The sequence below is a fragment of the Halichoeres trimaculatus genome, unplaced genomic scaffold (assembly GCF_033239565.1).
Source record: "Halichoeres trimaculatus isolate MK-OKI-2021-1 unplaced genomic scaffold, fHalTri1.1 fHalTri1_scaffold_6, whole genome shotgun sequence".
Taxonomy (NCBI): Eukaryota; Metazoa; Chordata; class Actinopteri; order Labriformes; family Labridae; genus Halichoeres; species Halichoeres trimaculatus.
In genome coordinates, this window is record NW_027437184.1 from 6899892 (window position 1) to 6917395 (window position 17504).

General features: G+C 39.2%; 1 protein-coding gene across 8 annotated transcripts in view; it reads left to right on the top strand.

The window, feature by feature from the left end:
- Positions 1 to 17504, top strand: part of tcf7 (transcription factor 7) — a 101445-nt gene that overhangs the window by 48964 nt on the left and 34977 nt on the right. For all 8 annotated transcript variants that reach the window (XM_074672046.1, XM_074672047.1, XM_074672049.1 and 5 more), the window contains exon 4: positions 16326 to 16452. In XM_074672046.1, the coding sequence (XP_074528147.1) occupies positions 16326 to 16452 (127 nt within the window). The remainder of the gene's footprint in view (positions 1 to 16325; positions 16453 to 17504) is intronic.

The window sequence follows — 17504 nt, forward strand, 5'->3', positions numbered from 1 at the left end:
GGCGCTGAAGAGCTACTCCACTGTATGTTTCCCCTAAACTGTCTGATAAATATAATCTCAAAGTATATTCAAAGTATTTTATCCCTAAACTTAATGATGTGGGTTTTGATGCCGTAAACATCAATATTTTGTCTCTTTTCATGGGTCAGATAGTTTGAAATCAGTTTAAGTTTAATTTTTAGTGTAGCAGACTGATAAAATAGTACTTGTAGTCATGTTTTTGAGCAATATCAGAATTTTTATGAGTAACATTGGTTACATTAAGTGACATTTATAAGTTTCTCCATCTGACCACGTCTTTCTCTTAATAATTCTTTTGCAACATTAGTTTAATGTCACGGTAGTTTAAGTGACAAACTCAACACACTTTATGTTTTTGAGTTAAATGTTTGTATGAAACACTGCATCTGACTTTCATTAATTCAAACACAATACATTATAACCAGGGGTAAATAAAAACAACTTCAAAGATATTGATCATGTGAACTATTTGATAGCAAACCATTATTTAAATATTCCATAAATGACAGTATCAGTGTGATTAGTCATGGTTTTAAACTTTGAAGATTGATTTGATCTAAAAAATGAAAATAAAAAAATTGAACAACTTGTGAACACTTCCTCATCTTGAAATGTTTTTTTGTTTGTTTGTTTTTGTCTCTTTTAATAATCTAATGAGCATATGACATTACAACAAGGAACAGGTAAAAACAACTCAGTAACTACACTATAAGATGAGATAACTGTCACATGAGCTTTTGGATTTTTGTCTTTTAATTTGTTTAAATGATTATTCAAGTATTGTAAAATCACCGGGAATAACTCTTGAAGAGTTTGTCTTGTAAAAAGTTACACCTCTAAAAACTTAGAAAGTGATGCAGATTTCTCAGTACTAGTCACGAAAGTCTGTTAACTTTCTTTTCTTGTTTTTAAAGCAAACTACAACCAAGAGACCAAGTCAAAACTGACTTTAAAACATTGGTGAATTCTCACATTGAGAAGCTACAGCAACCTCCAAAGACATTTGGAACAGTTGAAAGTTTAAGCAGAGAGTTGTGAATTTATGTTCCTTTTTTGGCTGATTTATTGAGGGTCGATTTTCTATGCAAACCGTAGATATGGGTTTGGATGCACTTAAAGGCTCTTAAAAGCATTTAAAAGTAATGAATGAAGTTGTCTCTAAGAGAAAAGTGCCTCAGTTTTGACCTGTACGTTCTCCTGTTGTGGTATTCGGATGCTATATTTGTGAAATAAATAGATACTGGCACACAGGAAACTCGTCAGTGGAGGGGTTTTTATGATGTGTGTCGGCATTTCCCATTTGGCCACATGGTCTGGTATTTAGGCTGAACGGGTGAGTGAAAGCCATCCCCGGCAGCCACACAGAAAAGGTTTCACAATGAGTGAGCGGCAGACGAGCTCAGTCATCTCAGCAGGGGGAAGACAACGCATCAAACCTGCGGATTTTGCAATCACCATGAGGATGTTGAAGATAAAAAAACAAAGCAAAGAGAGCCTGGTGTTTCCGCCTCTCACGCTGTACAGTAGGAAGGCTGAGATCCCTCTAAAGGTCAAGTGTGGTGATAAAACGTCTCCGAGCTGCAGCCAAGAGATAAATCAGTTTAGATAAACGTTGTGGAAGCTGTGGTGGTTTGACATCCCAGCTCATTCTCAGAGTAATTGCAAACACAGACGCCTTTCTTGCAGCTCTTGTTCCCTCAGTGCATTTTCAACAATGCCGTTATCAAACCGCTGGATTTTTTCTGCTTCTTGTAACCATTTCCCACAGGACGGACAAATATGGCTGCGGCCTGAAGTAGTCGTAGTATCTATTGTTTGAGTCAAACCAAACTCTGGAGGAAGTGAGTCTCAAAGAGGATTTACGTCCTCTGTGGTCGCCTCATTTCCCCCCTGTCTCCCTGTGTCAGTACTGAAGTCATGGATGATTGCCTGAGTGTCACAAACAAGTTGTTAATTGTGGAACTTTCTGATAGAAATAAACACGGACACCATTAATTAGCTCTCTGTAGGACCGATCATTAGAGATCATTTATGCAGAGTGAAACCGTCACCGCAGTCTCGAGGAGAAAGTTGCCGGCTTGTCTGTCTCCGCTGGTCCACTCATTAAGAAAGCGATAACTCATCTCTGAATGCAATCGCAACTCAGCCTGGATTTGATTTTGCACACTTCCATGGCTCTGAGCCAGCTGCAGCCGAGCCGAGAGTCATTTCAGAACAAGGTCAGAGGATTTCTCACCACATCGAGCCCGAGCTGTGAAAGGTGAATCTCTCTACACTTTCTCTTAAATCTCCGAAGTCTCCTCAACACTTTCTACTCTGGTTTTATAGGTTTGTATGACAGCGCCATATCTTTATGTGTGAACATGGAGTGTAGAAAAATCAACCTGTTCAAGAGAGCTGGCAGGCTGAAGGCTTATACAAAGATCGTCTTTGGATAAAAACTGCAATATTTAGTAAATTAGATGTTGCTGACTTTAGTTTTTCAGCTACAACCCCTGAAACTTCCAAAGTTTTTGCACGATTAATACTTGAAATAGTCATAAAATTTGTAGTAGTGGCCTTTTCTGAAGCATTAACAGAAATCTTATTCACGACACATTTATTAGAAAACTGTCAAACTGTCTGAATGGTAATAAACCCCTTAAGACCGACCTTTGTGCAAGTCTGCCAGGACATATTCTGACGTTTCTTTAAATTACTGTAGTGCAACTTTTTGTAATATTTTTTATTTTCTTTACATCATATAACCCTGATATCTCAATTTTTGACAATATATATTGATATATGTCTTAACAACTACAATAAGTTGCTTAAAAGTGCAATAAACTCAAATGAAAATTGTCCTTTTTTCACATAAAATTCAAAATTTGGAAATTTCAAAGCTGTAAACCTCAATTTTCTAAATGTAAAAAAAGTTGTATAATGTCCTTTGAAACCACAGAAAATTAATTTGGAGTATCCACATAACTTGCTTTTTGAGACAAAGTCATTTTTTTAACCTGCAGGAATTAAAATAAAATTAATAACAGTACAAAAAAAATGCAAAGAGACAACATTAACAAGCAAAACAAACTAGTAAAATCAGCTTTCTAAGTGTGCTAGATACTTACAAACAAAATCAAAGTGCGTTCAAAAATAAAAGAAAATTGTTTTTACTGAGTTGAAATTTCAGAACAGAACTTACTTGTGTAAGTGACATGATGATGTCTGAAGTGCTGCAAATACCTGTGGTCTTATTTATAAAGATTTTGTTATGTGTGCCTTATTGTGTTTTTTTACCAACACATCACTTTGACGAAAAAGGGCTGTTTACACGACAATGGTTTTAGGGTGAAACGCAAACGTTTTGTAGCATTTCAGCCTCGGGTTTACACGGAAAACAGCGTTTGAGCCGACCTAAAATGCAAACTTTTGAAAACGGCCTCCAGAGTGGGATTTTTCTGAAACGCTGCCGACACCACTGCCGTATAAACAGTAAGCCGGCGTTTACAGTGGAAACGCTGACATCACTTCTACTTCTGCGCTTAGTATTCCACAGTACACCAGATGATCAGCCCAACTCTACTTTGGTGGAGATCTCCCAAAAGCGGTTTCTTGTCAAGACAGTTATAGCACCAACTACAGACCTGGCATGCTTACTACAGCATTTTCAGTCCCTCAGCGTTTCTGTGTAAACAGATTTTTTTCACAGTGTTTTCAGATGAAATGTCGTGCAAACTGGGCCTGAGACATGTTAATGTAACTCTCCAGGTTTTATATCCAAAAACAATAATTGACCCTTCGTATCTGGTTTCAGATCTACCACCGTCAAAAATGAATGTGCACTGGCGCTACACTGTGCTGGATAGAGTTAAATATCAACCTTCTGACTGGTCAAACTCAACTCATTTCCGGTAACAAGCTGAAACACAGGATCACAAAAAATTGCCAGTCGTGACTGCCAACAGCAGAGCTAGCATCCCCAGCTTTCACCCCTTCTAACATGTTGCTCTGGTCATGTGGTTATATGCGGTTTAATCAGACACAATCTAAGTATAATCTTGTTTCTGTTTCCAAGATCAAAACACTGAAACCGGGACGCTGCAAGATACCATCTGTCACCTGTGCTTGTTTGCATCCGTGTAGTCGAGCATATTGGTTCTAGTAATTAACTGGAGCTCTTCCTAGTAGTAGGTGGCTGTTTCATAGCTTAGATTCAAAACATGATTACGTTTTCGTGTTACATTAATGCAAAATGTTTGGTCCTAGCAGTTAGGTCACACACACACACACACTTCCTTGAAAGACTTAAGCATTAGGGTTGAGGTCCAACCTGTGGCTCCTCTTTCACAGATCACTCCTCACCTGTGCCTTGTTTTCTAGTCGATACAGTGTCATGTCCTTTCAAAATAAAGGCATACAAGCAACAAAATGTAGAAAAAAAAAAAAGCACACACACACACACACACATTAAGTCTCTGTCTGAACTTCAAGAAGTTGTGTCTGATTCATCATGGTCGTAGCCCAGATGTTGCAGTGGTGTGTGTGTGTTTATGTGACACTGGGCGTGTCCTTACATACGTGGATGTGTAATATGAGCATTTGTGTGTGTGTGTGTGTGTGTGTGTGTGTGTGTGTGTGTGTGTGTGTGTGTGTGTGTGTGTGTGTGTGTGTGTGTGTGTGTGTGTGTGTAATAGGGCAGTGGGCAGGCTTGTTGGGGAGGTAGAGGGGTGTTTGGCCCTTTTTTAAACATAGTTGCGTTGTTATGGTCGCTGGCTCTTTGATGTTGCCCAAACCTCCACTCAGAGGCTCTCATTTTGGGCTCCTGACTCTGGAGCAGGCAATCACTTCCAGATTGGGAGACCAACTGCTGGGGTGGGACGGGCTGTGGGGGGTCACGACGGGCAGAGCAGGTCAGCGTGGTGATACCGGGGACAGTCTGTGATTATGATACAAATATCACAACAAAGTCAAGATGCCTGACGCAGATCACACCGGCGTTCTCTACAGCACGGTTTCTGAATCAGTCGACTGATGCCACTTGTTCTGCTTTTTTCCCACAGCTGTGACTTTGTTCATCGCATAACGTGAGCTCAGGTGGGATGGAATTCAGATCTGATCTGATCTGGGTCTGATCTAGGTCAGGGGTTTTCATCGGCTCGGATGCCTGCTCAGTTTCTCAGGCCTGCTGCGAGGAGCTGCCACCTAAAACTGTATTCAGCTCTGACTCATTCTTATCTTTTATTTTCAATTTCTCAACATCTTGTTTTTCACTTTATCTCTGCGTGCAGGTGTGGGGAATTTTACCCTCTGCTCGTCTCAGAACTTTTCCTCCTCAGTCGTTCAGCACATGTATGAAAATATACCGTATATCTTCAGTTAGTCTATCAGTAAATTAGCATTTTATTAATTGTTAATTGTGCATAAATATTTAGTTTTAACCCTCAAAAAGTGGTCAGCTGACCGTTTTTCAATGGCAGATGCTGATAATTTAAGCTGACAATGTAACAGTGAACTGGTGGTTTTGCATTAATGAACAACAATTTAACCCCTTACTGCCTGAATTAACAATCTATTATAAAAAATAGATTGTTATGTGTTTTTGCATTCTTACAGATGTTAAATTATATTGTGACATGGTGGATCTGATACGATCTTTGGGTTGTGTAGAATATGGATTAATTGGGTTTTAATGAGATACAAAGGTCATTTCAGCTGCATCAAGACCTGACAGGGTATGTCACAAATTTGCAACGACAGGCATCAAGGGGTTTAACACTAACGACTGTTATTTTATTTTAATACAATCTAACATTAAAATGGCTTTCTTGGCTTGTTACATGCTTAAGATAAATTCTTAATTGATTCATGAAACTAAAAAGAAGTGTTTTGTTTTACTACAATATTAAACTGCATTAATCCGCAAATGATAGTAAGTGTAATATTTAACTTTGTAAAACCCAAGTCTTAAAATATCTGCATGGACTGTTTTTTTTTTGCTTTGACTTTTTTTCCGGAGAACTTGGAAGTTTTAATTATCTATAGTTATTTCCAATTTGCTGCATGTTGTAGGAAATTAAAACAGTTTAAAATGAAGAAAACACAAAAACAGAATTTGATTTTACTCAAAATTTGAACATTAAATAGCATGTATAAACAAGGCATGACATATTGTTCTGCAAAGGTTATCACACAAAACTAAAAACTATCTAGAGAGCTTCATTCATCCCAAAATTCAAACCATCGAACGTTAGGTCTTTTCTCATGAAGCTGCTCCTTCAAATGTTCCTTTAGTCTCAAAATCATGTGGGAACCTCAATGAAGATTTTATAACCGGTTCATTTTTTGACAAGCTTGGCTCAGTTTTTCTGTGCTTTCCTTTTATCCACCTGCTCCACACTCTGTGTAATCCCAGGCTTCCTTTAATGCCTGAGCGAAATTACTGTAATAACCAAAATATATTGTTTTCTATGGGGATGTTCAATACCACTTTTTATACAGACCGATAACAGTACAAGCACACTCTCTTGAGTACTTTTGACACATAAAATTTCAATTAACAGTGACAGATCATTTTGATCAGAGACAGCACAGTCACTTTGCCATTAAGTCCAAATAAAACACAAACAAATCTCTCTGAGTTTAGATTTTTTTTTTTTAATAAAAAATATGAATTAAAAGTGCACAATAAAACTAGCAACTGTCAGAGTTCAGGTAATTTTAAAAGTAAAACCTAGACAAAACCTAGAAAAAAGGCTAGTATCGGCCCGATACCAAAACCTGGTATCCATACTTGCCCAGCCCTAGGTTTTTTATGACTATGTAAACACCAGAACTACCTAAGAAGAGTGGACTCTCTCCTTTTATGTCTCTCTTCTTGTTTTTGATCCAAAAAACAGACGAAACGTACTTCTTTAGATCGCATTTATCTTGGGCGCTCCATCCTTTGATCCTCTTCTTCTGGTCATCTTTTCTAGCGATAGTGCCGCTCTTTCTGTCTTAACTACCTCGAGACAACATCTGTGTAGGGATTTTTTTATTTTTTATTTATTTATTTATTATTTTTATTTTTATTTATTTTTTATTTTTATTTTTATTTTATTTTATTTATTTATTTATTTATTTATTTATTTTTTTTTTGGGGGGGGGGGGGGGGGGGGTATAGGCCATAACAGCAATATTTATATTGGATATCTGTATAAGCCAAAATTTTCATATCGATGCATCCCTAATCTCAAATTTTACAAACCATCCAAATTTTCAGAATGTGCTAACAGTTTAGCTAGCTGCCTGCAATGTCTGCAGCCATTCGTCTTTTCATTATTTTTATCCAGGTTGTGTGAACAGGTATCAACCAATGATTTTTAAATACCAGTAATCACCCATGCCCAGTTTTTGAAATACTTCTGCAGTGAATCAGTTATTCTCTCAAACCACCAGATTGTTTTATAATTCACACATCATAACACTGTTGTTTTTATTCGTCTTTGACCGACTGTTATTCAACCTCTTTTCATTTGATGACAAATCCTTCATGCTCAGATCTCTTTGTGAAGATCTCTTCCCTCTAAAGCAGTTTGATTGCTGCCACTTGAAAAGATTGCAAGGTGAATCCACCCTTCATTTCAGACGACTGTCCCTGTTTATTTATCTGTTTTATTTCTGCCTCGCCGGAGCGAGGATGACCGTGAAAGAAAGGGGGAGCGAATGAGTGTTTTGAATGTCCCATCTCCGTGAAATCTGAGATTAAAGACATTAGACTCAAAAGCACTTTGGAGGGAGGAACAAAAGAGAGGACGCTTTAATTTCCGCTTCAAATATAAAAAGAGACGAATCTACTTAGTGCGTCATGTGAAAACTAAAGAATACATTATAGAGGTGTTTTATCAGCATAAGGTCCTCTGAATGAAGCAGCGTGTGTGTGCATGCTACTGCGTTTCTTTGCACGCATGTGTATGCGAAATTCATACATAAAACTGTGTGTGTGTGTGTGTGTGTGTGTGTGTGTCAGGGTCAAGGTGGAGGGCCGTCATTACAAACAAGTGATGTCTGAGATCCTATTAACTCTTGTATTCAGCAGCAGATTTCTGTTCAAATAGAGTGGAGATAAAAGGCAGCAACAATATGCTGTTAAATCAAAGGCCTTTCAAGTGAAATGAGACTACAGAGACACTGAGGGCTACATCTACCATTTCCTGATGCACATAAAGAGGTGCTGATATCTAATTGGAATTTATAAAGTAATCGTGCCTTTGAAGTAATTGCATCTTTGATGTAATCAACAAACAGGAGATTTATTATTCAGCGCTTTGGCAATGAGTTTCTGCGTGTGCACGGCTGCTTACATGATTAATGTATGTACAGTAATACTCACAACACTACTGCACTTTTATGTGTTATTAGCATCTTAGTGTGTCATATCACCATCAAATGCACCAAGTGTGTTTTTCTCACAGCATCTCTTAAGTTTAAGACATCTTTTTCTGTATGATTCATATTCAGAGTGACTCATTTTGTGTGATTTTGATGCCTTAATAAAGTGTGAGGGATTTTTGTTCATCACAAAACCTTTTCTCGAGCCATGTATTGGCGTTAATGTCGGCCTGCAGGCTTGTTGTCTTTTTCTTCTGGTTGCTTTTCAGTCAATCAATCTTTATTTGTATAGCGCCAAATCATAACAAACATTATCTCTAGACACTTAACAAAAACATTTACAGGTTCAAAACCGTAAATATTAATAAAATTCTATTAGCAGAAACCCAACATCAAGACAAGAAAAGGAGTCTTATCTTATCTTAATCCACCATGAGTACAGGACTTTGCAGCATTTAGCAAGTTACAATGGCAAGGAAAAACTTCCCTTTAACAGGCAGAAACCTCGGACAGAACCAGACTCATGTTAGACAGACATGTCAGACAGGCTTCTGCTTTTGAGGGGGAATTGCCTCATTTCCTAGCATGTTTGAAATGTGTTACCAAGCAGCAGCCCATGGTGTTTACAGAAGAGGCTAATGCAGATACGCAAAAAGATGCAGTTCCACAATTGTCCACTTGAGGCTGTCTCCAAAAGCTCATAAAACCCCATTGATTTTCATGTTCAGATGGCAGTTTTTACAGCAAAGTAAAAGCTGTTTAAAGCCTTTAGTAAAAGCGTGGTTTTGGTCTAAATTCTAGTTTATCCATCTACATTGAATGAGGGTCGGATTTTTACCTCCGCCAACATAACTCAAAAAGTAACAAACAGATCTTGATGAAATTTTCAGGAAATGTTCAAAATGGAATAAAGAAGAAGTTTTTAAATTTTGGAAGTGATCTGGATCACCGTCTGGCTCCAGGACTTTATCATTGTGAGATATGGCCGTTTTCACCATATGTGTATATAACTCCACCATAAATGGTCAGATTGCTTTACAAAACAATACAAGACAAGGTCAGGATAATTTCTGACAGATGTAAAAGTACGATCCAGATCCTGGCAATATTCTGGATACTGAGATCTAGAATATGAAATATGTACTGGGTCATCATAGTTTTCAACACTGTCAGGAAACAAATTATCGTACAAACCTGCAACTAACACCAAATTGTTGTAGAAAGTCTGCTGAAAGGGAGTATAACATTAAAGTAGGACTAAAGTGTTGATGACAATCACAATATGCTTGGCAGCGGTCTAGGAAACATGAGGGACTTACAACGTTGCAATATGCATGCCAGGCCTGTAGTTGGCGATATAACTGTGGAGACACACAAGTGCAGAAGTGGTGCAACAGATGCACATTTAGTTGGAAGGCAGTCAGCAGATTCAGCAGCACAAACACAACACAGTAGTCTTCATGGCAAAGCTGAGCGTGATGTTTAGTTTCCACTAAAACCTCCGACTTGCTGTTGGTAACGGTGGCAGCAGCATTTTAGAAAAAATCCGCTCTGGAGGCTGTTTTCCAAAGTTTCCATTTGATGTTGTCAAAAACACTGTTTTGGTGTCAACAAGAGGCCGAAACACATTTCATCTAAAGACAACAGTCTTCTGTAAACAGCTCCATAGCTTTAGCGCTTTAACTGTGTCTCGGCTGATAGGAACTTATTTTCTTCAGTGTTGCCAAAACGGTGACTTTTAAAACTGTGCTTGATGTCAGTTAGACTACAACCAAGTTTTGTTTTGTGTTTTTTTTTTTAGTTTGGCTCAAGGTTTTTTTTTTACATTATTATTGAATTCATTTATAAAGGGGCCATGTACAATATTTAACATTAATGTCACAGTTCGATGCATTGTACCAGAGTTAGCTTACAGCTAATTTACATCTGCAGTCCCTTGGCACTTTTTTTCCCACCATTTGTTGGAGGGCATGTTGTTTTTTCATATCATGTGTTGTACACACCACAAGGTTTCAACCGCTTCTTGTGAAGATGCAAGGGTTGAAAAATTCATTTATTTTTTTTTTGGAAATTTTGTATTTACTCTGTGTACAAGATATTTCTGGAATATATAATGATGTGATTTAGTAGGTAGCGGAAGGTTCGTTTAATCTTTCAGCTTTCCCTTCTCAAACACTGGAGATAGGTTTATTTTTTTCTTGGTTGTTGCTTTCATTCATATAATGCAACAAATTGTGTGCCTATTTATTTTTCTACTTTTTATTTTTAAATGTTTGAGATAAATCAAACCAAATCTAATCAAATCAAGGTTTATGTGGCGTCCACTTAAACAGATAAATCAGTCCATGTTACAACCCTTTGCTCCATCTATTTCCCAAGCAGCAACCTCTGGTCTACTTTCCTTGGGAATTAACTTAGACACGCTTACCTTCATCGAATATATCTTAAAATTTATCACTGTTTCAACATATTGAGAATAAACCGTACCATGGAAACTGGCAGGATAATGTTCTGATTTATGTTCTGGTCACTGAAAATAAAACCCTATGAGTACAACAACGACAATCCCTGCTTGAGCACTTTAAATGAACTTACTTCAGTTTAGACATTACTATTAATGTGTATGAAGACTATTCCCTGACGACGTATAGCGACATGAAAAGGAGGGGACCGCTGCTGTTAATTAAAGGCTGAGTGAACTTTTCCTCCCTTGTGTGTTTGTCTGCATGTGTGTGTGTGCACCTAAACATGTGTGTGATTCATCCATTAATGTTTCTTCACCCAAAAACTCTGCAGCATGTCTCCATTCAGAGATGTGTGTATGGTTGTCCCACACATGCATGCACACACTCGTCCGTCTCAGCTAAGGTAATTATGTGTGAGTTGTGTGTGCATGTGTGTGGTGGGGGTTTGGAGGAGGGGGGGGCTTTTTTAAATACAGAGGTCTTGATAATTACGGGTTAAATGAGTGCTCTCAGTCAGCCTCCCTGAGTGTGTGTAAAAAAAGGAAGGCGCAGCTAAAGCCACTTCAAGGCCGGCTAATTACCCCGAGGAAGAGAGGAAGCATAAATGGACGATTTTGCGGCTATAATGTTACAGCAAAACGGCAACATCAACCTCAGCACGTGAAACGGAGCCACAGCAGCGTTTGAACCTTCATCGCAGCCCTGCACACACAAGTTTTTGTGTGTGTTGCTTACACATGTGCTGAATCTCTTGCACAATTTGTCGCATTCACTGTATGTTAGCGTGATTTGTGTCTTCATTCATCTTTTTATGTAACATTTTGAAATATCAGTTTTTCAGGACTCATGTTCCAGTCATGAGGCTCCTTTAATTCTGTGAGCTCATGCTCAGTCAGATTTTAATGTTATGGAAGCACTACAATAATCGCATTGTGATGGTGCCGTGTCCCACTTAATATCAGCAACTCACTTTGGGGATTTCCTTCCAAAATGTCATCAAGACAGCTAATAAAAAAATAAAATCTCATCCTTTTGTGTCACCAGGACAGAACTGTGGGAAAGTAGAAACTTATCCTGAGAGCTGACAGAAATAATGAAGCTGTCAGTAACATTACAATTATTTAAACAAGGTATTAAGTAAGAATTTAGTAGCCATCTCAGATCTTTTTATAATGAATCTGAATCTGAACTTTATCATAATCAGGAAATTAAAACATGTAACACTGAATCTTTGAAATTACCCCCATGCTACGCAACCAGACTTTCTGACTTTTAAAAAAGCGCTTCAATCAAGCTCCTAATTCAAATAATCAAAAGTGGCTTTTGACATCTGGAAAAACCCAGGGTTCAAGATGAAAAGAAAAATTATATCTGTCTGTTTGTGAAATTTTATCATCCCATGACCAACTTTTAAATCTCTAGTTTCATCTTAAGAGCTGTTACCACTGTCAGAGATGTAAATATGAGAATTTTATCCATTTGTAAGACTCTCCTGTTCAGGAGACCTGTTAGGCTCCTGTGTCCACCATCACTACAAAATTAATCACAGAAATTGTTTTCAGCAGAAAAAAACACAGATCTCTGTGTTTCACCTCGTCTCATGGCTAAACTTCGTCAGCTGGTGTGGTCTTGTCATAGAGACTTAAACGTGCCGTAGATCTGGGCGACCCGACCTGGAAGCTAAGAAGTAGCAATTTAAAATAACCTGTAACCAGCAATATTGGTTCTGATAATCTCATTTTAAAGCGTGGATTACGATCAGGCATATATCTAGAAGGGAGACTTTTTCAAGATCACTTGAAAACTCCTCATGGACCCTTTAAAGAGGGGGTATTACTTAGGGATGGGTACCGAATTAGGTCCTTTTATAGGTACCGACCAAATTCTATCAAAAGTACCAGGTACCGATTCATAGAAAATCAGGTAAGGTGCCATGTTTAGGTACCTAAATGCATCCTTGTGACTTTGAGGGACTGGAAGAGTAGGTAATTTTCCATGCTGGCCATGAACACAGCATTGCAAGGTTATATATTGAAGAATAAATATGTGAAGTTAAAGAAATTTGAGATTTTATTACTACTATCTTTTATTAAATTGACATTTTTTTATCACATGTACACAAAAAAGTACCAGAAATTGGTACCGTTGAGCACCAATACTGATGGCCAGGTACCGGGCATCGGTACCGTATCGGTTCACTTGTGAAAGGTACCCATCCCTATTACTACATAATTTTTTCCATGGGTACGAAGTAAAAATGCTGTAGTTTAGATTAAATCATGTGCAGATTTTTAAAATGCTATGTACTCATACATGGTAGAAATCCCTGAATCTGTTCTTAAAATGTGCGGCTGGTTCCTTTATTTAATTAGATCGAGATCTTCACAAGACTTACTGAAATGATGACATCATCACATGAGGATCTCGTACCTGGTGTGTGGAACGTTGGAAGAGCAGGCCTCGAATATCAAGGTTTGCCCACGACAGGTCTTTAGAGAGCTGGCCAATCAGAGGGAAGGGGGTTTGTGGAATAGGGTCTTAAAGAGACAGCAGCTAAAACAAAGTGATTCGGACAGAGGCTTGGATACGTTTTTTTTAGAACACCTGTGTGAGGAAAAACAGGTATTCTGACTAAAAGTAGGGTCCAGGTCATTATGAATTCAGTCCACCTTCTCTAAACCTGCCCATCACCTCCACCCCGCTCCCACACCACCTCCTCTCCTGCCCCTCTCACCCACCCTCCAGGTTTCTGAGCAGCGGGAGTACGTTTTGTTTCCATGTGTATCACCATAAAAAAAAGGTTTTAGCAGTTTGATCTTAACTCCACAGCCGGCTGTGTAGCATCCATGTGCTGTGTGTGTGTGAGTGTGTGTGTTAACATGGACCAAGCGTGTGGAAGCTCTGACTTTAAGTGATAAGGTATTCACTTTGTTACTCAGCAGGAGGCCCAGCAAGAAGCAGCAGATCTGCCCCTCTGTAGTGCTGATCTTACACTTCACACACAAATACACACTCATACACACATGCAAATGGACCTTTACAGAAAGAAGAAGTACACACACACACTTACAGGCTTGTCCATCTTTGCATACAAAATAAAACAACTTGTTTTAAAAATCTCCACAGACTTTAAAGCTCTTCTCCGGTTTCAAAGAATTAGCACAGCTCACACACACGCACTAATGTGTCGGTCAATACACATCTTTCTATCACACACACACAAACATGCCGTGGCTCAAACGTATGCAGTGTAACTGTGTCCAGGCTGCCTGGTTAGCTGCCTCCAACTCTGCAAACCGCCGTGACGTATCGTATGTCAGCCAGCATGCTGTGAGCATTAGCAATAACTGGATTTCACGTAAGTTATTGAAAGCCATTTGTAAACAGAAACATGAAAGCAAACAAGCTCGCACGCACACTCACTTGATCATCAAAGGCTTATCGATCAAATGGGCCTCCTCCTCCTCCTCCTCCTCCTCCTTCTTCTCCTAGTTCCACTGCAAACCAATGAGAGCAAAGTACAGCCCGTCTGTTCGTTCCAAACCATGTTTCAAATATCCAGCTTTGCTGCTTTCAGCCTCTCGTGCATGTGTGTGAGAGGGTGTGTGAGTAGGATTTTTTTAAGCAAATGACGACAAGTTAGAATGCTAAATGGATGTTAGCATGAGGCGCTACGTCAACAGTGTTTCCAGAAACATGAATTAAAAACTCATCTCTCTTTTTAAACAGTGGTCTGATGGCTCTGTGCTTAATTTAAACTTACATTTACATCATATGAACCAGTTGTGTGTCATTAATGGTACTCAATCCAACAGACAGCATCTCAGTGATGTCACCAATTAGTTATTAAAGTAACTTTTATCAAACTTAGAAAGCAGCAAAGAGAAGGAGTTATTTGGATTTAATGCCAGTATAATTAGCCACACCCCTGGATATAATGCTGGGTGGATATGGTGCCTCCCATTTGTATTTGGAAGTCGGAATATTCAAGTTCTGTGTGGGAAAAACCAACTGGAACTCGCGCTCCTGTAATATTCTGTGTATTTTATAATTTCTGACTAGTGTTTGTAGCAATAAATCAGATGTAAAAATATTATTATTTGATGTTTGTATACAGAAATATTGCTGTTATGGCAAGTTTTTCTAACTTGGCAACTGGAATGATTTTAACTCAGAGATGACATCATTCCCACTCTCCACTTTCCAGTTCCGATGTACATTAAAAGTAGCATAATCCCTGAATCTGTAAACTGTTCAAAAGAGTCCAATCTACCACAAGATCTTTGCAAAAATTTTGTGAAATTACGGTGTCATTACATAAGAACCTCCTGAATAGTTCATGACACGTTTGAGAGGCAGGCCTCAAACACCAAGGTCTTCCCATTAGCCCCGCCACCGCAGGGTTATTAAAGCTAACAAAAACTAGCTACATGATGAAAAGCTGAAAAAACATTTTGGTTTGCTGACATTTAAAAAAAAATGAGGCCTTACAAACAACCATCTCTTCAACTTCAACCGTATGGTAAGTTTACAAAACTAAAACAAACTTTTACGCCAGTTAGCGCACATCCACGCTGTTTGCTAGCAGAGGGTTAAAGGTAGAGAAAAGTTGGAGGAAGTGGCAGAGCCCCAAGACTTTGTCTCTGATAGGAGCAGGTGTCTCACAGTGGAAGGTGATAAACTATACAGACTATTTCTCAAGGGGGAAACATTTCACTCATCTCAAAGTTCATCTCAAAAGTTCACACAGGGAGGCTAACCTAGCTTACCTGGAGAGCGCCTAGCCCCCTTTCTCTGAAACAGACGGCACGAGACAACCACAGGTGGACACACTGATGCAGAGCTTTCTTGCTTTATGAGGATGGCTGTTTATCAGTCTTCTGTAAATACTTTTTTTAAAATGGTATGATGTTTTGAGTTTGTAGTACATTTTTGAATCTCGCCTCTGTCAACTACCCCATACAACAACAAAAACAGACGAAAACTAATAAAATCTAAACTAAAAACTAAGCTTTTTTAAAAAGAAAAGCATGATGCTACACTGCCTTCTGCCTTCTGGTATTCCCTCTGTTGCTGGGTTAGCACGGCTAGCTTGTCCATATTACCTCCTTCTCCTCACCTTGTGGGGGAACATCAGGCCTTGCACCAGTTAGCATTGACATGCTAAAGGCTGAAAAAACTAAATTTTTTGATGCTGGTGTGAGTTCGATAGTTGTGGCTTTTGGAGACCGCCTCAAGTGGACACTTGAGGGACTGCAGTTTTTTGCTTTTAAGCCTCATAACCTGATAACCTTCACAAAGTTTCTCTCTGCAGCTTGATTTTATGATCGCACCAAATAGAAATGGGTGTAAAGAGGGGAAATTCTTGATTCATGGCTGATGATTGGTCACCAAAAGAAGACCCCTGCAGCCTCTGAAATGCAATTCATGGTGAAAAATGTTAAATTATTAAAATAATGATTTATTTTTCTGTCTTTTCATCAACAGTCCAACAAAGTGTCAGTGGTGCAGCAGTCTCACGGGATGCATCCTCTGACGTCCCTCCTGCCTTACAGCAACGAGCACTTCAGCCCGAGCCCCCCACACCTGCCCACAGACATGAGCCAGAAAACAGGTAAAGAGACACACACACACACACACACCAACACACACATGTGGGCATGTGACAGACACTGATCCACTTCCTTGTTGAAAAACTGAATTAAACAATAATGTCTGGGACACATACTACATAGACTCATGAGTAAACACAGACATACTTCAGACAGCTGCTGAAATCCTCACACACACACACACACACACACACACACACACACACACACAAACACACACATAGATCTGTTTGTGCTATCCACTCATCATTCATCACAAGCATACAAACACAACACACACAAAAGCATCCTCCTCTTTTTACCAGAAACAGACACATGAGAAATTTAATATAACAAATGTAATAAATTCATGATTTCATTCACACACACACACACACACACACACAGTATTCCTATGTGTGTAAACCCCACATCCAACCTCTCTTCCCTCACACATGGACACACACACACGTATGTTGAGGCACGCACACAGTGTGTGAAGTGGCAGCCCCGGCTCCGTCAGCCTGTGGCGTTTCCCCGGCTGCTCTGAAGTGGCCTGCTCTTCTGAAGGGGACCGCCAGCCACACACACACACTCACACACACAGCACACACACACATGTAGAGTCAAAGATGGAAACAATTAGAGTGACAATCGCACAAGCCATCACTGCAGCACACACAAGGTTCTCCTTAACAAGCGCTGTACATACAAACACACACTGCTACTCTGTTTGAAAGTCACAAACAAACACACCCTGACGTTTAAACACTGCAGGGTTTGGGGACTTTCAGGGGAGGCTGGAAGGGTGGCGACGCTGGTGGCTTCTTCCTGGATTCTTTGACACTTTTCAGCTTGAAGTGTCGGTGTCGCACTTTGGGTCACGTGAGATTTTGTAAGCAGCGAGCCCATCGTTGAGTGATAGGTCGAAATACTGATTCGGCGATCCTTGTGATACTTTTTCTTCACAAACTGTTGGACAGACTTTCTTAAATCTTTCTGAATCTGCAAGATTTAAACAAAGTGGCATTGAAAGCCAGAGAAGTAAGGGGCACAAGAATCCAAAACAAATCTC